Source organism: Lissotriton helveticus, chromosome 2_2 (assembly GCF_964261635.1).
Source record: "Lissotriton helveticus chromosome 2_2, aLisHel1.1, whole genome shotgun sequence".
Lineage (NCBI taxonomy): Eukaryota > Metazoa > Chordata > Amphibia > Caudata > Salamandridae > Lissotriton > Lissotriton helveticus.
The window spans coordinates 369,247,126-369,272,211 of NC_136060.1; the positions used below are offsets into that span (position 1 = coordinate 369,247,126).

The 25,086-nt window shown below is 46.8% G+C and overlaps 1 protein-coding gene across 1 annotated transcript in view; it reads right to left on the reverse strand.

The window, feature by feature from the left end:
- HGFAC (HGF activator) overlaps positions 1-25,086 on the reverse strand; it is a 751,326-nt gene that overhangs the window by 67,604 nt on the left and 658,636 nt on the right. Inside the window, exon 13 of the mRNA XM_078678540.1 lies at positions 5,276-5,424. Coding sequence (XP_078534666.1) covers positions 5,276-5,424 — 149 coding nt within the window. The remainder of the gene's footprint in view (positions 1-5,275; positions 5,425-25,086) is intronic.

Here is a 25,086-nt window from a genome sequence, read left to right on the forward strand (position 1 = left end):
CCACGTGGTTTCCCTATATGCTGATGATCCGTTAGTATATACTCAACGACCGACAGTCAGCGCCCTTTCTACTTAGGACACTACAGGAATTTGGGGAAGTATCTGGTCTCCGAACCAATCATGAGAAGTCCAAACCTGTCACAGTCGGAAGATTAGCAAAACAAGTGACGGCTCCCGGTGGTGGGGCATCCCTGGGTGACTACCGCTCCTAGGTACTTAGGGATTAAACTGGCACCCACACCAGCCTTGTATATAGAACTCAATATAGGGAAAGTTGTGGAAGGTATTCGAGGATCCATATGATTCCAGAGGGAATTGCCCTTGTCCCTCATGGGAAGGATCGCCATCACAAAAATGATTATCCTGCCTTGATGCCTTTATGCGTTACAACATTCATTATACAAAATCCCTAGTAATTTCTTCAAAGTGCTAGATGGGTTATAGATTGACGTTATGTGGGGCACCAAACGTAAATGTAGAGAGCATGGCAGCACGGGGGCTTGGAACTACCCCGTTTGGAAATTTATTATATGGCTGCTCAGCTGCAATATGCAGTTCACTGGTTAGATGAACACAATAATTGGGAAAAAAGACTCCTTGCAGGTACGCACGAGGACAAGTCTCTACCAGAGCTTCTGATGCTCGGCAAGGGGGTCCCCCCTGGTTGCCCTTAGTCAAATTCTTTCTTCTTAAGAAGACGGGCTCCTACAAAGCCCCTGTCCTGACTAGGGAAATTACGTGCAGAGACTGGAAGGCTCTCTCACGCTTACACCCTTCTGGTGAATTGTTCCATCTGGATTCGCTCTTCGAGGTGAACAAAAGTACTGATGACAACTACAACTCTCTTTTCACCAGTATCTCATCGGTTGTTGACGCCCTTGCTCCTCTAAAAACTCAGACCTGTAGGGGTAAAGACTCTGCCCCATGGTTTAACGACGATCTAAAAACTTTAAAACTGGGATGTAAACAAGCAGAGAGAAGGTGGAGACGCGACTATAATGAAATCTCTAAAGAAATGTGTAAAACTAAGATCCTTGCTTATAAAAATCTCATTAAAAAATCTAAAGCTGACTATTACTCCTCTCTAATCTGTAACACCACCAATAACTCTAGGAGTATCTTTAACATCCTAAATAGCGTCACCAACCCGGAGTCTTGCAAGAATACGATTGTCCCGTCCCAAGACCTTTGTGACAATCTGGCCACATTCTTTAAAGAGAAAATAGAACTGATCCTTAAAGACTTGGACACCCCTCTTGACATTGACACCCCTTCTGTCCTAAGACCTGTCCCTCCGGTGGACCGATTACCTGATTCGGTTTTGGCTCAAGAAAATTCATTATTCAGGTTTCTGCCGCTTACATTTGAAAACTTTTCCAAGGTAGCTAGAGGGATTGTTTCCGGGTCTCCTTTGGACCCGGTGCCTCCCAAAATTTGGAAGGAATTTGAAGATGAACTTTTCCCTCCACTCCTTCTAATCTGTAATCAATCGCTGGTGACTGGCACCGTCCCAGCTCACTGGAAACGGGCGTTAGTCTCCCCCTTGCTAAAAAAACCTTCCTTGGACCCTGACTGCTCCAAAAACTATCGGCCCATCTCACTGCTGCCGTTCCCTGCCAAGATAGTTGAAAGGGTGGTCAGTAACACTCTTTCCAACCACCTGGAACATCATCTACTACTTGACGAGGACCAATTCGGTTTTCGGCCTGCTCATGGAACTGAAACAGCCCTCATCACCGCCATGGACGAACTTCAAAGGCGCGCAGACAGAAGACAGGCATCGTTTCTGATCCTGCTCGATATGTCTGCCGCCTTTGATACGGTGAATCATAAGATCTTACTGAGGCAGCTGTTTGAGGCAGGAGTGAGAGACACGGCACTGCAATGGTTTCACTCTTTTCTGCAGGATAGGCAGCAGGCAGTATCTATGCCTCCTTTTCAATCATCTTTTTCCCCGGTACTGCATGGAGTTCCTCAGGGCTCCGCTATCAGCCCAATACTTTTTAATGTTTACCTCAGGCCGCTAATTTCACTTATTAAAGGCTTCGGCATTAGAATTGTCAATTATGCCGATGACACTCAGATGATCCTCTCCTTGGAAGGAGAGGATTCTATCTCTGTGGAGGTCTTACATAATTGTTTACGGAACACGCCAAGGTGGCTGAAGGATAATTCACTTCAGTTTAATGTCGGGAAAACCGAGGTGCTCTTTAGTGCTGGCACGAGGATCCCTCGGCCGTTCCTTAACAACTTCTGGCCCCCGGAAACAGGCTCCAACGTACGGCCTGCGGACTCTGTCCGCAACCTAGGGGTCATGTTGAACCATAGGCTCAGCATGGAGACCCATGTGCAAAAAACATTGGCTTGCTGCCTTGCCATCCTTCGTTCACTAAGGAAGGTTCTGCCCCTCTTACCCACCCATGCGCGCGCCCAAGTGGTTAGATGCACCATCCTGAGCAGGTTGGACTATTGCAATGCCCTCCTGCTTGGGTCCCCTGAGTTTCTGCTGGACAGGCTCCAAAGGGTCCAATCTGCGGCTGCAAAACTGGCCTTGGGGCTGCCGAGAAGATCTCATGGACCATCTGCCTTGGCAAAACTACACTGGCTTCCTCTTAGACAGAGGATTCAATTTAAGGCCCTCTGTATAGTTTTTAGGGCCCTCCATGGTTGCGGTCCAGCCCCTCTAAAATCTAAGTTTGTATGGTATGCTCCTACCAGACAACTTCGTTCATCTGACGCTAAACTGGTAGTTGTTCCCAGATTTAGGAAGGCCAGAGCTGGAGGTAGATCCTTCGAGGTGGCTGCTGCCAGACTATGGAACACTCTCCCCATCGAGATTAGGCATATTAATGAACTCCTGCAGTTTAGAAGAAAGGTGAAAACTTGGCTTTTCCCTGGTTAGCCTACTCCATCTGTCCCTGCTTCTCGCTCCCCTCTGATTCCTGCTAGCGCCAGGATGCCTGCAATGGTGACAGTTGCGCTTTATAAATTCTTAAAATAAATAAATAAATAATAAATTACATAACTCAACATGTGGCAGAAGTGTGGGAAAACACAATACGGAAAGTGATAAAACACGCGCCTTTTGCACCAGACAAGCCTCTATGGGTATTACAACCCTCTGTAAAATAGCCAACTCTATGTCAGTGTGGAGATGGAAAGAAAGAGGCTGTCTAATGAAGGGAGACTTATATAACAACGGCCAGTTTATATCTAGAGTTAATGCAGAAACCTCCTTTGAACTAGGTAGAGGGCAGTTTCTGCAATACGAAAAGATAGCCCAGGTAGCTAGGGAGATATGGCCATCCTTCCCTGAGGAACCTCCTACAGCCAAAGTGCTGCAGGTAATGCTCTGTTTAGCCCAGGAAGGGCATTTGATCTCCCACTTATACCAAGCGATCCAGGACGACCTACTGTGGGCACCCCCTATCCAGACAAGGTGGAATGAAGTGGTGGGAGATCCCCTGACGGAACAGGAAGAGGTACGAATCCATGAAGGGGTCAGAACAGTGAGCTTGAATACACGTTTTAAGCTGATCCAATATAATTTTGATCATCAGGCCTACCTCACCTCCAGAACACTAAGCAAAATATATCCAGACCGCTACAGTGAGTGCCCCCGATGTAAAGAAGCAGAGACTGGGTTTCTGCATATGGTGTGGGCGTGTCCGGTTTTAACTCCTTATTATATCGAAATCCTAAAGAAGCTAAAAGACGCCACAGGCTGTGAGATGGCTAGAGAAATCTGTACAGTATTGTTAGGTCTATTACCCACTCCAACAAACAAGAAACTAAGGGGCATATGTAGAAAGCCGTTTGCGATTCGCAAACGCCGGAATTCCCAGAATTTCGGCATTTGCGAATCGCAAACGGCGTTTTGGTATGTTTGGGCCACATAGCAAAATAAGGAATCGCAAAAATTGCGATTCCTTCTTTTGCTCAAGCATTTAAGGAATCGCAATGTTGCGATTCCTTAAATGCTATATAGGGATGCCTCGCAAATTGCGATTTTGGCTTAAGGAATCGCAAAATACCACCTACTCCAAGTAGATGGTATTTTGAGATTTCCTGTCAAAATGCTTTTTTTTTTAAATTTAAAGTGCAATGTGGCGCACAGACATGCCATTAGGGCATGTATGTGCGCCACATGTACTTACAGGCACATTCCAGGGGTGCAACAGGTGTCCTTTGGACACCCTGGCACCCTTGGAATTGTGATTCTCAAATTGCGATTTTCTCATAGAAAATCACAATTTGAGAATGTATCCCCATTCATTCCTACGGGCCTCTTGGCCCATAGGAATGAATGGGACACTCATTCCTTAATTGCGATTCACAATTTGCGAATCGCAATTAAGGAATTTTAGAGATTCGCTAAAAAATTGCGATTTATTACCTACATTCCATTTTGCAATTCTCAAATAGCGATTCCTTAATAATCGCAATTTGAGAATCGCCAAATGGAAATTACCTACATATGCCCCTAAGTAGAAAGTGTGTACTCTTGGGGTTAATATTAGCGAAAAGGTGGATCGCTAAAGCATGGATGAGATCTATGCCCCCGAGAATTGAGGCATGGACGAAGGACATGTGCAAATGGGCAACAGCAGAAAAGGTCCGAATGAAACAGATCCGGAAACATGACAAACTCGAGGGCGATATTGGGGCATGGACGGCCATGACCAGAGATTTGCAAGCCCCCTCATGCCTGAGACCACTGGGAAGATCTGACTTATAGGGACGTACGACACTTTAGGGTGACACTGAAGGTGATGACTGATACACAAGAGACAATTTAACACAGGATAATAGGCACCCCCTAGATTTAATAAGACAGTAACAACACCGACATAAAGACACAGAAAGAGTTACGGGTGGGAGGGAGGGAGGAGAGTTTTGCTGGTTATAATGGCCTATGATATAACAGGCAGATATATGAGAAACAGAGTATACAGATAAAATTGTACTAAAAAGGATATTGTTCTTTTGAGAAACAATATAAGATAAAGAAGAGGAGGGAATTGTCGCAATGTCATTTGTCTCCTGGAACTGTTAAAAAAATGAATTTACAAAACATTTTCGGGTTTATGCCAGGAAATCTGCTTCTGACTCACGTTTGAGGAGTTACCTGGAAAAGTTTTATTTTCAAACAAAATAATATATAAGGCAGCTGGTGTGTTACCCTTTTCGTCTGCATTTCTGATCAAACATTACATGAAGATGCTTTTCAAAGGACATGATCGTAGGAAGGTAATCAGCCGCATTCACACCTTACCTGGCAAGCATCAATTCTGCAATCAGTGTACCCGGCACAGAACATATTGTCGGTGATTTCACTTCCATACACTTCAGGGCTACTGCATTTATTTTCAGGCAGGATTGGGACGATTGCCTCTTGCAAGTGGTTCGCGTATTCCGTTGAGTCTAAAACAAAATTTAAAAAAAACAATGATTACACAAGACGGAGAGAAAAACAAAGGGCTGTTCTGGCTGAAATTAAGATGTGATACTTTCACCTTCGGGATAGAAGGGGAATAAGGCTAATTGAATTGTAAGTGAGAAACCACAGGACTCGGATTCAGGTAATCACAGAGCCTAGCCAAAGTCTCTCTAAATGATGTCTTGGCCAGTGGAGCTAGACATTGGGGAGCAGCAGGCGTTTGATTAATCAGGTCCAGCGCTGCTGTACGGCAGAGCAAGGCCTCAGCCTTAGGGCACCATCTAGTGTTGGCGAAAATACCTACAGGATGTATGAAAAGATGCCTTTTCCAGTGTTTACTTTACACAGTATGAGGAGCTCTCTGGAAGGCAAAATACTATTTTATCTGGAGCACTTAATGTCACCCCATCGTTCTTGCCCACAGATGTAGATCACTTGCAGACATCCACATCCTACTCGACAGGGGAGAATCAGCAGCCCTGATTCTCCTCGACCTCTCTGCAGGGTTTGACACTGTATCTCGCCACACACTATTAAGAGACCTCACCAGATTGGGATCAAGGGAGATGTACTCAAATGGATTGCATCATTCCTCAGGGGAAGAACACAGAGAATCCGCCTACCTCTCCTCACCTCGGAACCCAAGAGCACCATCTGGGGTGTCCCTCAAGGTTCATCCCTCAACCACCTTCTTCAATACCTACATGACACCTCATGCTCACGCCAGAGCCCCATTGAGTGTAAACGCACTATCAGGGTTTCTGCTTTGCTTTTGTAAGAAACCTGTGCTTTGGGATCCCAACTCATTCCTAGATACCTAGGGGTGGATGTCCTGTTTAACCGATCTACCCCAGTCTTTCTGCCAAAGCTCTGCCAACAAGATTTCTGGTCCTAAAGGTCCTTTGTTGAGTCTTGAGATTCACTTCAAACCTTATCAACAGAACCTAGGAAATCAAATTACTGCCACCTGGCGCAGTGGGAGCCTGGTAGAAGCAGTTCAGGTTTGGCTAGGATTAAGGTAGCTGAAATACAGAGAGAGGGGTCCCACAAAACCAAAAAGGCCAGTGAGTGAATAATTATTAATCATGGCAGGAAGTATGAATGGCAGTTGTTGAAATGAGGATGAGTGAGATGTTAATTTGAACAATTTGAACAGATGGTGGTTTATTGGATATGGGGGTAGCATGAATGCTGTATTGATGCTCCAAAGTTTGGATAAGCACTTGACTGTATGGATACAGGAACAGTTATAGTAACCATTGTGCTAATTTTAGGTGATATAATGCATTGTCTCAAAATATGTATGTTATGTGAATTTCATGTAAAAATGGATTATAGATGGTTTTTTTTAGGTTTCGACTAGCGTTGCTGCGCACATGCGCAGCTCGCTCGGCGAGATTTAATGTAAATGAGTACTTTTACAAAAGGGCTTTAAGCCCCGCCCCTCATTCCAATTGGCTGGCGTCACCGTTTATGGTAAACGGTGGCCAGCCATTGGAAAAGAGCTTTGTATGTTGCCTCCCTTTGGCTTTTTGGGACGGCCCACTTGGACTGGCTCTCCTGCTTTCCGTTCGTCGTAAACCTTTTCTTATCTTAGTGGGCGTGTGCATGTGCCAGTTCGGCTCTGTGATTGGGCAGTATTAGAAATCACGCCACATTCCCGGGCTTGTTATTGCTTCCTTCATTGACTCTGAACGGCAAGGACTCATGTTGCACAGGCACAAGTCTGACATTACGGCATAAATTGTTCTCCGTTACCTAGACTTGGCTCATTAACGTGGGCGCTCAGTAAGACCCAGCGTGACAACTCTTACACCCTGGCCATTACCGACAACTGACAGGCCAAGGAATCATTGCCGAGAGCCGGAGTCATGGCTGGGCCGAGTCCCGTCTGTCTGAGCTGGTGCCTCTCACGCACACCCAGCTCTGCCTTGGGGCTAAAGTTATTGCCATTAGCCTGCCCAGCAGTGTTTTTTCCAGTCAGAAATGAGCGCCCTCAGCGAGGCGCACCGTGGGGAGCACGGGCAGGACGGGCATAAATCACGCAGCCTGACTTCAGATCTTCCGGTGATTAGTAAATCCTGAGCGTGGCCCGCTCATTGGATTTTGTCCTTCACTTGCCTTAGCCCCATCACGGGTTGTCTTTGTCTGCTAACATTACATTTTGAAACTCGGGACGACAGTGAGTGTTTTTTTCATTTCACTCTCATCCGCCATCTTCTCTTCATATCTTTATCCTACACCACCCCTCTCGCACCCACCCTCTTGCAGCCTTTCCTGTTCTTCTGAGCGCAACCAGCCAGGCTCACACCCCTGCCAGCCACCCCCGTGGATCCCCCCATACCCACTCCTCCCTCAGGCTCCCCCCAAACCAGTCACAGGGCGGTCTGGGCTGCTCGTTACCTTGTAGGGCCAGCACAGGAGCCACACACGCACTGGGGCCTCACTGGTGAAGTCTTGAGAGGGGGGCCTCAAGATGGAGAGTACGGCGGCAGAGGGGGCCCCCACCCCACCCCCACCCTCTCATCCCTGCCCTTTCTCCAGCCGGATCAAGCCTCATTGCTATTGCTATGGCGCCTCTGAGAGACCCTTCACTGCGCTCTCAGCGCCTCTGTGCACCTCTGGCAGCAGACTCGGGGAGGGGGAGGGGTGCACCTGGCTTATCCCCCCTTTACCCCACCTCCGGCACCACTACGCTGCTGAGAGCCCCCTCCCACCAACGCACATGTTCAGCAGATTCATCTGGGTCTCTGGGTTCTATTTGAATGTCCACCCTGCCCTTGTCTGTGTGTGTGCTTCCGTGAGTGGGGGGGAGGTCCGTGAGTGGGGGGGGAGGTCTGTGCGTGAGGGGGTGGGGGGTGCGTGTGAGGGCAGGTAGGTGCAAGTGTGTGTGTTTTGAAGGCCCTAATCACATGTGGGTATATTTGTGAATGGGTGTGTGCCTGTCTGTGTGTGCAAGTAGAAGTCCATGTTTCCTTCTACATGTGTCAGTGTTTGCTTCTGTGTGTGCTTGCACGAGCGTGTGTGTGTGTTTGCTTGCTTGCACGAGTATGTGTGTGCCTGTCTGTGTGTGCATAGATATATAAGTGTTTGTTTCCTTCTGCATGTGTCAGTGTTGGCTTGTGTGTTTACTTGCACAAGTATGTGTGCGTGTCTGTGTGGATGCGTGTGTTCAAAGAAATCTGATCATCATACCTCGCTGCGACCTCCCACAGAAGACATCCTAGCAGACACATCACGGAGACGCACCACGAGCTCTCGCTGCGCGCCTCTGTGTGTCCATGTGTCTCTGTGCTTTGAAAATGCAATAGGTCTCGCCTTTCATCAAGTTAAAGCCATTTGCTTTACTATACAATACCATTAGCAAAGCAAATGGCTTTAACTTAATCAAAGGCGAGACCTATTGCATTTTCAATGCTAGTCTTAACTAGGTCTTATGAAAAATACATAGGAGAGGAGAAGATATAAGTGTTTGTCCTGAAGAAGGTGGTTTGAATGTTTTTAATCCACTGAAACGCGTCGACGCCTTGTCTGTAAAGTTGCACTGTACGGAACCATATTCGGATAAATAATTGATTCCTTGCAATATGTTGGTTTTATGTACTTTTACAAATTGATGTCCTGATGTCAAATGTGATTGTCTCCTTTAAGTCCTTCCCGATTTTTATATCATTACATTTGTATGATTTATGTTTTTAGATTTTCCTAAGAATTTGTGCTCCCGTTGGTTTTGGTTCTATGAATGTGAGTGGCTGTGGAGTGTTTGTAAATAAACGTATCCAAAGGGAATTACACATTTGATAATTAAGTAGGATTAAGGTAGCGACAAACAACTTTCACACAAATCAGTTACCAAAAAGAAAAATATACACAAATAGTTATTATATTGCTTCAAAAATAGTTTCTAAAGTGGTTCCCAAAGTATAGTTATGAGAAAGTTACTTTAAATAATAAAACAGGCCTTTGTAAAAATGGGAAGGCTACATCAGCATTATGCTGTATACAGCATTTTGAATTCTGGAAAGGTATGTATGCCAGTTGCATTTTTAGGTTTTGCCTTAGCCATGCGTACGAAGTACGCATGCGCTAGCAAAACCTCTTGATTTCTATCTGGGCTGATGACCCGCCTCTGCCTATCATTGGCTAGCTCCATAAATGGAGGCTAGCCATTGGGAGGCAGAGGCTGTCAATCGCGCTTTCTCTCGAAAACGCGATTCGGGGGCGTTTCTGGTGCTTTTTTTAAGCCCCGCCCCTTTGTCCCGGGCCGCGCTGCGATTGGCTGCCGGCCCGGGACACCCCCGTGACGTCATTCCCGGGCCGCGCTGTGATTGGCTGCCGGCCGGGACACCCCCGTGACGTCAGCCAATCACAGCACGGCCCGGGACCTGACTTGTTTTCTTAGTTGCTGCCTTTCCGCTAAATGACTGGCAGCTGATGGTGCAAATCACAAACATCATGAGACTGGTGATAAAACACTAGTATAAATGCATTCGTTTTCAAACAAACAGTAGGATTTTCACATTTCTTTGAAATCAGAGACGTGGCTACTTTTGATGTGGCGGCACCGGTACACAGAGGCGTGCTTGGTTGGCACGGTACTGTCTGAAACGAGTGTCATTTTGGGACTACGCGGACACACCATGGGTGGGAGGGCCTCCCTCTCAAATGCGTAATACTCACTTCTAGTGAGTGGCGGATGAGCGCGTGGGTAGGGCACTGTCTGGCTGTGGTGAGGTGTGCGCGGGCTCCTTGGTTCTCCCTCCCGGGCTCACACCATCTGCTCAGTGCCGCTGCAGGGTCGGCCCCCGTGTTTCTGTTTCCCGCCCACAGCGCGAGAGGAGGAGCCACGGGGAGCGCTGGAAGTCTGCGCTGCTCCCGGGTGACAGCAGACTGGGAGCCCAGAGAGGAACTCCCGCAGCACCCGGGTGAAGCAAGGCGGGACTGGCCTGCAGTGCTGCCACTCCGGCCGCCTCACTTGGAAGTAGGGAGCAGCGGGCGAGGGTGGAGGGCTTACGGGAGCAGGAGCGGAGGACCGGCTAAAAGTTAGCACTGGAGGAGCCTGGGAGAGGAGGAAGGAGCCGGCGCTTGAGGAACATGCTGCGGCCGCCGGGGAGCCAGGAAGCCGGCCGGGGCTCCCTCCTCCTGCTGCTGGTGCTGGGCGTGCTGCCGCTGCACTGCCTGCTGGCTGACACCCCAGGTGAGTGCGTCCAGGGTCTGGTGGAGGTGGGGGTGGGGGTGCAGTACTGGCAGTGTCGTTGGAGCAAAGTGCCATAGAGCGCGAAGTGCTGCAAAGTGCTTACCGGGCATACAGCGCTAAGGGGCACCAGAGAAGGCGAGTGCTCTCTGTGCACTTGTCGAGCCTTTAGGATTGGGGGGCTAGTGCCTGTAATGGGGCAGTGGCAAAGCACGCCTTGCTGGGGGCAGATACAGTGTTAAAGGTGCACATGCGTTCTTGTAAGTGCAGTGCATTAAGTGCCGGGTGCAAAGGGGTAGCGTGAATGCACAGTGTGTGCAGTGTGTGTCTGCCCCATGGGGGTGCAAACAACGGCGGGTGTGATGCCCGAACGGTCCTCTTTTGGGGGCGGCGGGCACATGTGTGGCGGTTGGTGCTGAGCAGCCAGTAGTACGCACGTGTATGAATGTGAAAGTGCAAGCGCAACTGCGCAAAAAAAATCCGGCGCCCCCTAGCATAGTGGTTTCAGACGCCACTGACTAAGACTTTTACCGGACCCGGCAGTACAGAAACCTCGTCGATTCAGCGCCTTGTGCCCGGCTGCCCAATGACGCCGCAGACTTCGAATGTCTGCGGCGCGAACAGGTGACATGTTTTGGAGTTTACACTAGTGGGCAATCATGGCGCTGAAGCATTTATGATCCCGCAAGCGGGATTATCATTACTACCGGCGGCAGTCTTCGCTTGTGAAAGTGCTAGCAAAATTGAGAGGCCCTCGCACAGTGGCAGTATTTGTTGATTACATTTATCCAGGCTCCACGACCGGATTGACCTGACCCCACACTTGAGGCGAGGCTGAGAAAGAGCCTCGGACCGCGGCAGCCGCAGGAGTGGTTGTCCTCAGCTGCTGCAGAGTGCATCGATTCATGAAGCAGCAGTGCACTCACGACCTGGGAACTTCAGAGACTCTGAACTCTACAAAAGGGTGAACAATTTCATATATTTTCAATGAGATGAGAGGCTGATTAAACTGCTGTTATCGATAATATTTGCAATTGCTGCCACGTCCTACGAAGTGAACCTTTATAGGTTAATTATGACTCGGAATATTCCAATTGTGTTAGTCACTCCTTCGAGGTGCAACGTAGTACGTCAGCTGAGCTCATAAATGACCTTCACTTACAAGCGTGCGTGCGCCTACGAGCAGGTTTTCCTATTTCCCATTGTTTTCTTTAACTTTCCATTCTTGTCCATATGTGCGAATCTGTGTATAGTGTGTGTGTGCATCTGTGTGTGTGCCTGCCTGGCCTGCTTGGGTGTGTGCGCATCTGTGCGCCTGTGTATGTGTGCACATCTGTGTGTGTGCGTTCCTGGGCGTATGTGCGCATCTGTGTGTGTGTGCGTGCCTGGATGTGTGTGCATCTGTGAGTGTGTGTGCCTGTGCGCATCTGTGTGTGTGTGCGCCTGTGTATGTGTGAGCATCTGTGTGGGGGTGCGTGCCTGGATGTGTGCATCTGTGAGTGTGTGTGCCTCTGTATGTGCGCATCTGTGTGTGTGTGTGCGCGCCTGTGTATGTGTGCGCATCTGTGTGGGGGTGCGTGCCTGGGTGTGTGTGCATCTGTGCTGTAAATAACGGGTGCCAGGCTACATATTGTATAGTTGATGCAGTGCACAGGGTTAGTACAAGAGCGATGTGCACTAATGAACAGGTGTTAAAAAAAAAAGACCTATATATCTACCATGGGCAAACATTTTTGGACTTGTCGGTGGGTGCAAAAGTGGACAGTGCCAATCTTCCACTGGCTGATAGGTCCTTAAATTAATGAGATGATTGTGTCACTTATCCTATTATCAAACTCGCTTGGGTCAATGTGGGCCAGTTGATCATAACTCAGCCCAGCACTAAAAACGACGTTTTAGAGGCATTCTAAAGCAAATAAAATATAAGATGGGATGGGATGAAAACTGAAGTTTATCTTGATTGAGACAAGTTGCCAGTCGGATAACACCAAGGGAAATGCATTACATCTAGTCTTCCGGTCTAGCTTAAATGCCACTTTATTGCCATGTATGGCACATCTAGATTATATCTCCAAGAGGGACAACAGGCTTGGGGTTAGGATGTAAAATTGTAGGCTTTCTAATTGTTGCTGACAAAAATGAAATGTGATGTTTAGATGCTGATCTGTTAGTTTTTTTTCCTTATGTCACTGCTGTCATATGTTTTTATTTATTATTTTAAAGTGACTGTATTTATCCAGTCCATAATGGAGTCTGTCAATCATTGTAATTGCCTTTGTACAAATGTAGCAAAGTCTTTACTCAATTTAATGAATTTGGCAATATGAAGGGCTGAGTTGGCCCTGCCATAAGGGCACAAGAGATTTCAGCAGCAGTCACTTAATGTGCAGAATGAGCTTACCAGTTGAGATAAAAATTTGTCATAAACAATGTCAATAGCTCTAACTTTTTAAAAGGCGAAACCGTTGCATTGTAAATGCTTGTTTATATCAGTCACTTATATGACTTAGGCACCCAGGCCCTGTAGACTCTAAGGAACTACTTGTAGGTGATTTAGATAGTCTAAACGTAGGCTTTACAAGATGCCAAAAACTCATACTTTAGAGTGCATAGCCAAGGAGGAGGCAGAGTTGACGTTAGTCTGTGTTAATCGGAAGAGAGACTTACAACATGGTGCTCTTGTTGATGTCTTCTGAGTAATGATGATGTTTTAGGTGCCAAGAAGCCGGTAGGTGTAATCTTCGTTCTTCCATCTTCTGTGATAAGTACAAGATTGCAGCCACTGGGCTGACTTTCACTGAGTGGCAACTGGCTGAAAGCAAGAGGCAAGCAGGCGTAGAATAACTGCCGCTTTATAGTAGGTGTTGAAATGTGGAGAGACCCAAGTTCGTGGGATTTTCAACCTGGACAGAAGTATATATGACACAGGATTGAAGTCTCCCTTTCTAGCCTCCAGCTCTGGTGGAGATCCCTAGGAACTGGGCCTGGACTTGTAAAACCCATATTTTGTAGGCAGGTGCCAACTAAGAAGCAGTTTTTCAAGTCACCTGGGACACCCACATGTCTTACTGAACACAAGATTGCAGATCGGTAAGCCACATAAAGTGTTTCATCAGGGATGATGGCAACATCTGCCGAGGGGGTCCAGAAAGCTGGTCCTACTCGTCTGGAGGGAATTTTTCCATGCACATCCACAAAGTGGTGAGGTTTCATCAAGAAGCATAGGAAGAGGTTTCCACTCAACCATCTATTAAATGAATGTAAAGGACGGGTTTCAAACTTAGTGCCAATAAATGGATTGATAGACATAAGAAATACCTTTCTCTCTCTGCTATCACTTATTGACTAAGCTTCCAGTGCTAAACACGGGCTCCTAAGTTTTAAACCTGTGCTTTACATTAATTTCATATGGCCTTGATACAGGAGGATGCAAGGAGGCGAACACTTTACTGTTGGTATCACAATAAATGATATCTTTCAACCAGTCTGAGTCCTTTGGCAGTGCCCACTCCCCCAACACATTGCTACCCTCCGCTTAGCAAGGAGCAATGCTACAGTGGTAAATCTGCGCGTGCCATGCAGTATCTCCTTGACGTACCCTAACATAGTCTGTAGGGGCTCTGGAACGAGTGCAGTGGCAGTCATGGTGGACACAAGTTTAAGAATCTCCATCCAGTACTGTGTATGAAATCTGGATTATCAGCCCTGGACTTGGGACAGTGGTGTGGCCATGTACGGTCTATCTTGGCCAGGCATTGCGGTATGGTGTATGCACGATGCAGACACTTGAAGTGGAGAAGCCTATGCAGATGGTTGGGTAATACAAGCTTAGTTTGGGCACAGCAACGGCACCAACTCTTATCATGGATCGGGTGTCCCAGGTCTTGTTCCCTTGCAGTTTGACCCTACTAGTGCAATCTGGATGTAGAGTAATACTCGCTTGGTAAAACCTGGAGACTAACCTAGCCCCTCAGTAGAGGTAATGACTAGAGTCAGTGGGGGGGGGGGGGAGTCATCCGGCTCTAAAGGCTAGGGTAGAATTCTGTCAAGTACAGTATTGTGAAGCCTTCTCAAAATGAATTGGTCCCTCTAAGAAGTGTCAAGGTGTCCCATCTGATCCTGGGCTGATGGCCAGCCCATACTAGTTGTTGCAGGAGGCTCTTCACTGTGGCAAAGAAGCTATTCGTCAGTGGAATGGGGATGTATGTGAACAGATATAAAAAATGAGGGCGAACGGCCATCTTGATAATGGCTATTCTGCCCGCCATGGAGAGTGCCAGCTTAATCCAGCGTTCAATTTGAGTGCTCAGTTTGTGAATGGCCCAGCCATAATTCAAGCATATCACTGCCTCCTTCTGTCTATGAAGTATTATGCCTATGTATTTAGTGGTCTCATCACAGCACACCAGAGGATATTGCAGTGAACATCTCATCATGGCATCTGTAAAAGGAAAGAGCTCTGATTTGGCCCAATTGATGGATAGTCTAGACAGGCCGCTAAAGCGGATAATTTTGCGTATTAGGGGGAGAGGATTGTCAACTGGTTATCTGACAAAATGCAAGATACCAGCTGCATACACTGATATCAACAATGGGCCATGTCTAAATTGTAAGCCTCGATGGAGGTGCTGCTCTTGTATCTGCCTAACCAGGGGGTCCAGTGCTATGATAACAAGTAGTGGTAAGAGGGGGCAGCCCTTCTGGGAAATCCCTAATCACTGGCAATGGATCTGTACGGGACGCATGGGCCCTCAAACGGGCCACTGGATCAGAATATAACATGATAAGGTCAATGTACTCCCTAGGAAGTCCCATTTTATCCAATGCAGCCCTGAAAAACTGTAATTCTAACTAATCAAGTGCCTTCTCTGCATCGAAAAGGGCGACTGCTGCCAGCACATCAGGGGATATCTGATTCAATACTGCAAAAATCTCTGTTGGACGAAACCAGTTTCTATGGCTGATATTATTTGCTCCATTAACAGAGCACAGCTTATAGCGATGACCTTAGCAAGGATTTTATTATTCAGGTTGAGGAGGGAGAAGGGTTGATATGATGTGCATAAGTTAGGTGCCTTGTTGGGTTTTAAAAGCAGGGTGAATACAGTTTTGTGGCGTGTTGGAGGGAGGGGCCTGTGCTCCAATGCCTCAGCATACATCTCAAGAAAACTTGGGGCTAACAGATGCTTATAATCCTTATAAAAACTGTCCATGAGGTCATCTAGCCCGGGAGCCTTGGACCCATCTAGGAAATCTATCGCCTGGATAATCACTTCTCAGGAGATAGCTTCACAGAGGATCTGCCCCTTGCCACCTCAGCCAGGTACCTTGCGACAGCTGCAGTATTGTTTGCCTCCCAGTTGGAGGATAGTTGCTTTTAATATCGTATTAGTTCCCACAGTACGTTCTTGCTGTATACTATCAACTGCCCCCTTGCGTGCAAGAGTTCCATTAAATACCTGCTTTGCCGATTAGGGTGTACTAAGCGGGCCAGCACGCGTCCCGGCTGTTAGTCCTCTCTAAAGCGTTGCACCTGTGCATGTTTCCCTATGTTACATGTTTCCCTATGTATGCCACTTCTCTGTCTGTCAATTCATGAAACTCGTCCATTAGAGTTGAGTGGCGGTGTCGCGGGTCTATACGTAACAGTTCAGTTTCTAATCAAAGCAGGCGGGTACCAATATCTTGCAGGATGCCCGAATGCCTGGCTATGATAACTTATTGATGTATGCCATGAAGGCCTCCCATAAGGTGGTGTGTGTGTGTCAACATATACTCACACATGAAAGGGGAGAAGGTCTACACACAACTCTGCCACCCCGAACCCACTAAAGCAAAACCAGTATACACAGAAAGGGGTGGAGAGGAAAAAGAAACTTATACGGAAGCGTCTGAACAGTGACACATTAGTGTATTGTGAAAAACTGCCCTCACTCACACACAATGTGTGTGACATGCTTCATCATCGGGTCTGCTGTGACGCCCAGGCGTAGCCACGCACTGAGTGGAGCATAGGGAGGGGGAACATAAAATACAGAAACAGAACTCAACACAAAGAAATTAAACGTGACAACAGTGTTCACGACACAATATAACAAACCAGGACTGGGTACAGTGATAGAACAAAAAATTGCAGTAGGGAATAGTGAAGTTAAAACTGGCTCCTGGATACCTGGTATAACTTTATTAATAGGTTCCAAGGTCAGGATTAAAAATAAGTAACGGATGGTAGTGCTAACTAACACCCCTCCTTTACTGCTACAGTCAACATGTTTCGACCTATGCGTGCCCTCAAGTTAGTTGGTCACATTGGTCTTCCTCAGGACGTCTGACTGTCCCAGTCTCCTATAATACCCCCCTTACCTTAATCTGGTGCTACAAGGGTAATGGTCAATTTACCAATCAATTTGGGTCCATGTGGAGGCAGTTCCACCAACACGGATGACAAATACTGTAAAGGAATTGATAAATAACATTCAAAGTTACCCAAATTCAAACATACCCAAATGATACCTCTGTTACAGTATTATTAGGTATCTTATTTCCTTATCTTAAATAATGCCCCTCCATCCTAGGCATAACTATTGGTCACTGTTATAAGGTCAGTTAACCCGGCTGTAGACCAATTTATGCCACAAATGGATTTAAAAAGAAATGAAAAGACGTGTGTCCCATAGTTCAATCAAGATAGAAAACTAATCGCAAAAATCTGTCAAGGGAGATCATAATCTTCAACAGATAAATTCATGACCTTTTATGCCTGGTTTATTACCACAAGTAAGTTGATTCCCCAACCATTCTAACATTAACAACTCACGGAGTTTATTGAGAATTTAAACCTGACTTGGCGTCTGGGGGGTGAGGTTCCAGGGAACACAACCTGCATTACAAAATAGATGTAAATTCACAAATACAAGAATACAAAGCACACAGGTCAATATCTGTATCCATCTAGTTAAGCGTCACTGAACAAGGACCCCAAGAAAGACTCGGGGAAGACAGATGGCCGTCAAAGGGAGGTCTGCGTGCCCGTCATGACTCCCCCCCAAAAATGTCTGTACCCCATCGTAAACCGTGAAACTCAAGCATATCAGACATCCCCAGTCAGGGCCTGGGCCAGATCTCCATGAGGTCCCCAGTTTAGGGATTCACAGTATCGGTAACCATGACCAACCCCAACGTGTTCATTGCGAACACGATATGCAAAGTGCACTCTAAATCACTACAATATAATAGAAAATGCACGTCTGACCCCGGATAACTGTTCAAGCGGAGGGAGAAGTTACTCAAAAGGGCCGCACCACAACAGCATCTCCACAGAGACCCACAGTTACTTCACTTACTGCTCCGATGGATGACCCAACACCAATTGTGCCCCTCGCAACAACGCCGCGGCAATAGTGGCGACATGTTGAACACGCCTATATTCCGGTTTCAGGAACTGTTGTGAACGTTGCATGCGTAATGGCGTGATCATGCGCATGCGCGATGACACGGTATTATCCCGCAGGTATGGAAAATGTAGTCTCAACCCGTCCGGCCATCCCCATCACGATGTAAAAACTACAAAACTAGAGACTAGTAATACAAAACCAGCCCCGACCTCCATCTTAAAAGAATGCCCATAACGCGGAGTAATCCGCATATCGGTGCAAATTCTGTCGGGAAATGTATTACTCGTTCAGTTGATTTAGATCTAACTCGAATATGCAACTGTGCATGGTTAGGATAGTGAGTTAGCGACCATGGGGGAAGTAGGGAAGTATGCTTCAATTAGTGTTTTTGACCCTTTAAAATAGTCAACGATGCCATAATGGACTCGGCAGTTGAACAAGTGCTGGGCATTAGTAATTGGATTTAAAGAGTACATATCTTTTTATACAGATCCTCATTATGGCTGATAAATCTAACTAAAGTATGCATACTGTGGTGTGAGTGCATCAGTGTGTATTCTACTACATATCAATGTGTCATATGATTAACAGATGTCTTATTAATGTCAAGATAATCAAACTACGGGGGTTAGATCACTTCAAATGTCCCTCAGTGATTTAGGATACTGATTTTATTCTCATACATACTATTTATCTGCTCAGGGAGTACCAAGGTATGTCATCATTGAGCCCATATACGTGGCTCTTAAGACGGTACACCCATTTCTGTTCACGTAAAAATAGTGCTCTATTTACAGCTGAAGTCTGAAAATGAGGTTTTTCAATGACCGTCCAACTAAAGTCATCCTGTGAATGCCCCGCATCCCTGAAATGTGTTGTTAATTGCGTATTAGATCTGCCACATCTAATCGCACTGCGATGTTCAGTAATGCGGGTTTTCACTTTCCTATTAGTTATTCCAACGTACTGTTTAGAACAGGGGCAAGTAATTAGATATATCACTCCCTGTGAATTACAATTTGTGTGTCCTCTTTGTTCCCAAGGTGTGGGTAGGCCAATGTCAATACTCTTAGTGTTGGTAGTGAGATGACATACACTACATGCTCCACATTTACAATGGCCCACAACAGAAGGGAGCCCTGGGTTTCGTGTGGATCAGAAGGTCCTTTAGATTCTGACTCCGCCTGAAGGAAAACAAAGGTTTTTCCATCTTGAGGCTACCTGAGTTAAGAATCTTCCAATTCTTCAATACCGTCCGTCTTATCTGTTGAGAGGAGGTGCTAAAGGTGGATACAAATACCAGTTTTTTGATTGCTGTTCTTGTTGTTTTTGTAAGCAATGACTCCCGGTTGGCATTGGAAGCCCTTTTCTTAGCCCTATTGATTATCCTGATAGGATAGCCCCTGTCTGTGAGTTCCTGTGTCAGAAGAGTAGCCTCCTTCGTAAAGTCATTCAGTTGCGAACAGTTTCTTCGTAACTGGAAAAATTGTCCAACCGGTAGGTTTTCACGTAAACATCGAGGGTGAACGCTATTAAACACTAACAAAGCATTCTTGTCCGTGGGTTTGTGATGCACCTTAGTGTGGATTACACCGTCCCTAGGTTCAATGACCAAATCCAGAAAAGGAAGACTGGTTTTGGTAATTGTAGAGGTGAAGTGCAATAAGGGGTTAATACTATTCAACCAATCCAGGAAGGCTTCCACTCCACTGATGGCTTATCCCCTTTCCAAATTATCAACACGTCGTCGATATAACGATGCCAGTTTCAAATGTGTCCCCCATGGGCATGCGTTATCATAGATGTATGTGTGTTCAAAGGCCCCTACATAGAGGCCCGCCAAACTTGGCGCAAAAACGCTGCCCATGGAGGTGCCATGGGTTTGGAGGTACATGGTGCCGGAATGCTCAAAGAAATTTCATTTAAGAGCTATTTCCATGAGGTGTAAAATGAATGCCCTGGGTGTCGGATAATGGCAATCCTCCTGGAACAGGATATCCTCTAGGACCCGGAGAGTTTCCCTCTGTGGGATGTTCGTGTATAAGGCCTCGATGTCCAGGCCTATGAGGTATTCCATCTCCGGGTCAAAAGGTAAATCCTTAAGGTGGTTAAGGATATCCAAGGTATCCCTCAGGTACGCTGGAAGTTTTTGAACCAAAGGTTTCAAAATGAAGTCACAGAATTGTGATAGGGGTTCCAGTAGAGACCCCATTCCGGAGACAATAGGTCTCCCGGCAGGGGGTCTCACTGGTTTATGAATTTTAGGGAGAATATACAACTGGGGGGTTTTGGGTTGTTTGTTGATCAGGAACTCCGCCTCATGTTCCGAGATCCAATCATTGGATCTAGCTTCTTCCACCACTGTCATAATCTCCCTGGTGATATTCTCTGTTGGATCCCCTGCCAATCTCAAATAGTTCCTCTCATCTGCCAGGAGGCGGGTGCACTCGTCATTATAGGTGGTGTGAGTGAGGGCAGTTTTTCACAATACACTAATGTGTCACTGTTCAGATGCTTCCGTATAAGTTTCTTTTCCCTCATGTATCAACTATATCTCAAAATATTCGCATTGCACGTGGTTTTCTGGCCACTATAGAGCTCATTGTGTCCACCAAAGGATTAATCACCATATTTAGGTCTATACCCCAGAGCACCAGATCCGCTTCCACTCAACCCATGAGTGCAGAAATTTCGTGGTTATAATCAGTGGCATAGACACTGGGAGCAATAGGACATCTGTGTCAGTTAAAACACGGGAAAGTATCACATATATCCCAGAGTTGTCAATAAAGCTTGCTCTGTATGTAAATGGAACAGTCTTGTGTATCAATGTTCATACCCCCGTGAAGGGTGGTCTCCCCATGTTGATGCAAAGGGGCAGCTGTCTTGGGGCGAGAGATGAGCCTCCTGGAGGAACACCATCTTAATCCCATGGCGTGCTAATTAGGATAGCATCTGCTTGCCTTTACGAGGGTAGTTGAGGCCCCTGATGTTCCAAGTCATGCATACCAATTCAGGTGTCTGTGCGTTTCTAACATGGGTCCCCATCACCTAACATAGTGTATGGTCCATATCTGAGTGGTGCACCTGAGATGTGTTGTGATAGCCGACAGCCAGTAATCCAGTATCTTATAACGAAACATCAATAGAACCCTCCCTCCACCCACACTGGATTTCAGAATAGCCAGCGAATGTCAAAACAACGTAAAAATAAACCTAACAGTAGGCAGCATGGTGTACACCTCAAAGGGTGGCAACACCCCGGCAGCCGGTGAATGCCTGAGTAAGGGTGCTGAGATATAACATTAGGACAGGTTATATGTAGCGTAACAACAATCAGCACTCTCAGATGTCCAGGGGTACTCAAGGCATCTGACAGTTCACATCAATATACATATATCAACAGGAGTAAGGAGGCATAGCATTGACGAGCACTCAAGGATCATTCTGTGTGCTTCTTATGGGGAGGTAGAAGGTGATGGACAATCATGGATATTGTATAAAGAGAAGCTCCCCGCCCTACAGTGTCACTTGCAAAAATCCACAGCTTCAGCTGGCATTGCAAAGTTCTAGGCCCTCTAATCGACTTCGACCTTCAGGAATGCCGGATACAGCACACTGCACTTAAGGCCCTGCTTGTGAATGGTGTTCTTACCTTCCAGAAACGTATGCCTTGCTTCCTGGACCGATAGCATGAATTTGGGAAAAATAGTGATGGAAGAGCCTTGGAATGACAGGGGCTACTTCCAGACACAGAGCTGTATCCCTGTCCCTAAAATTGAGCAGGCGGGCCTGGACGAGGAATAGTGGTTGCCTTTCGGGGGCTACGGCCCACGCGATCTGTGGGCCCACGCCACCACCAATGTGTCCATGAAACTCTGCCTGCCAAAGAGCTCCGTCAGGAGGAGTTCGATGAAAAGATTGGGGTGGCCCATGTTTGTGTATTCCACCATTCCCAGGATTTGAATTGTATTGCAGCTCGACCAAGCTTCGAGGTCTTCATTCTTCCCCAGCACAGCATTTAGCAGCTTTTCAACTTTGTTTAGGTGCTTCATGACCAATGAGGTGTTGTCTTCTATTGCAGAGATGCGCTTCTCGGAAACCATCAAACCTCTAGGTTTGTCGGTCGAGCAGCTCCCCCATGTCGGTCAGTCTATGCATAAGGGTGTCAAAGCGTGCATTGATAGATTTGAAGCTTGCTTGTTGGTCTGCCATGATTGCAGCGGTGCCATCTGTCGCCCCTCCGGTGGCACCCTCCATCGGACCCTCCTCAGTGTTGGACAGGTATTTTACCTCTGCGTAAGTTTACTCTACTCGAACAGGAGCTTCTGCTGCTTGGGATCTCACCATTCCATTTTGTGGCAGAGTGTGGGAAATGGGGGCCAGCGGTCCGACAGTTGAGATAATGTAGAAAGGGTTGTAGCTGTAGCTGTCTGCTTCTGACCAAGCTTATCTAGGCTTCATGCATCTCAACAGAACCATTTGTTTTTGTTTAACCTTAATTCCCAGGTTCTGAGGGACACCGGGTCGCCCCATTATTATTAATACAAGCTCATCTAGGAGTCATGCATCACACACTCGTGGTATAGGTATACTTAAGGAGGTTAGCACGTAGTGTGTATGACTGTGAACAGTGTCCAAAGATGCCTGTGCTGGAATATGCTGGTAGTCATCCATGTGAAATGGTATGTCATTTCTGTGCCTTCATGTCGCCCAGCACCAGTGTCCCCACCATTCACCCCGGCCGTGTCAGTGGCCTTGTAGGGCCAAGAATGGCCACCAACGTCACGAGGCGCCCAGCCACATGTGAAGCGAGTTAGGCCCCAAACTCTGAAAGAGGGCTTGCCAGAGGCAGGCAGGAGGTCCGCGAGTCAGCCCACACCGGGAAGGGGCACTCTGACCTTCCACCAGCCCTGTAGGAGAAGTGAAAATCAGGCGCAGACCCCGCCCGACTGCCGTCCTGGCCAGTTCCCAATGCGGAATGTCAAAGGGAGTGCTGGAGTCGTCAGAGAGGCCCAGGGGGTCCCAGCTGTGCCCCCCCCAAGCATATAAATGCCATAGGGCCCCCAAGGCACTGCTCAACTCATGCACAGGCCCGCACCAGAAGGCCCCAGTCAAATTAGGCCCTGCCTCCCAAGCCTTCCGGCCAGGAACAGCCCAGGCCCCGGGAGGGCCCCATGCCCCATCCACCAGAGCTGAGCAATGTGCAAGGGTGGGACTGTCGCACAGCCCAGGAGGGCTCAGTACCCTCATGCTCGCCCATGGCCCCTGTGGTTCCTCCGTGGTCTGTGCTAGGCCACACCGACCAGGCCACCCCTGCAGCCTTCAAAGGAAATCACCATCCAAACCACATCCCTGGGGACGCTGTGTCCAATGTGCCCGTAATCGGCCACGCCGGCAGTCCTTGGCTGTTTAATGGGGATGGATTCCGGCCATAGAGGGAAGCCGGTGCTTCACGTTTAGGCAGCCAATTTGATTATTAGTATGGCCAAGCCAACAACCAACTTTACATTCCTTAACAGTTCCTGAGCCAAGAAATCTAATTCTGTGAACATAAATGTAAATATAAACACAGATTAATAAGGTCTGGTCCCACCACTCTGCTACATACGAAATTTATGAAAAGGGCAGGGTTCCACTGTCTAACCAATGAGGGCAAGCTTTAAGCACCCCTCGAAGTGCAAGACAAGCTAGGGACCACTCTCATGTCAAATGACAGAGCTACGCCTTCATGCATATGCTGGATTACTGTGAAGCTGTGGCCAAAATCAAACACCAGGATACTAGATACGTCCACTAGGACACTCAGGGCAGGGGAACACGACTGTACACCATGCAAGGTATATTCCAGTCCCAGCACAAACTATGATTTTTTTCCATGTTCAATAAAGCTTAGAAACACTTACCACGTGCACAGTGATGCGCTTTCACTCCAGTCTCTATTGCACTCGTAAGACTACTACTTTCTCAACCAGGTTTTGCAAGCAGCTGTCAAATAGCTAAGAGTACAATTTTGTTCCCCTTGCTTTACTTTTGTCCTCCTCTTGCCTCACCTATTCATTTATTTGTTATTTATGAAAAATACACTTCAAACATAGGGGCATATTATCAAAACATATTTTGCCGCTTTTTCAGCACATAGCACCGAAAAAGCGACAATTGTTTAATCTCAATATTATCAAGGCGTCGCTAACATGCATTAGTGCATGTTAGCTGCCGATTTTGTAACGCATTTCATGACAGCGATAGCTATCGCTAATGAGATGCAAAGTAGGCGTTCCCTCCTAAGACAACATGAGAAATTATCACAAAACCAACATTGCGGTATTAACAACGTTGCCCCTGAACAACGAAGCAATAACAAAAGGCACGCTAAGCCCCCATTATCGCATGATTCTAACGCCTGCAAAAAACCTGACTTAGCCTTATTGACTATGGGAGGTGGATTGTATGATTAAGGACACACTATTGTATCATCAAGCATTTCTATTATCGCTGCTCAGTTATCTCTGGATTTCTCTCGATAATGGGTGTTTTTCGCCGCTATTGCTGGATTTCTTATCGTCTTTAAGATGAGAGTTTATAATATCGCGCTATCACGGTGATGAAATCCAGAGATAGCCGGCAATAAGAAAAACAGCGCTAAGCGTGCTTTGTGATATTTATCGCAACTCGTTGGTAATATGCCCCTAAATTTCTTTTAGACACCAATTCTTAAACATAACTTGATGAAATAAATGCCTCTCTGAAATTCAATCCCCCAAGTGTCTTCTAAGGTCTAGCATTTTGTCCTTCTTGTGGTTTGTCTCCTTGCAATCTGCACTTCTGGTTTGTCTCCTTGCAATCTGCACATATGGTTTGTCTCCATGCAGTCTGCACTTTCTCTAGTTCCCTAGATTTCTCCTCTTGTCTTTAAGCTACATTTTTATGAGCCCATCTAGAGCATCCCCTTACATTTGATCAACAGAACAAGGAATATTTCCTCCAGTGGCGAAGATATTAAAATAAAATTCTACAACACTTGCAAACAAACGTGCATAGTCCATGAATCTGCCATT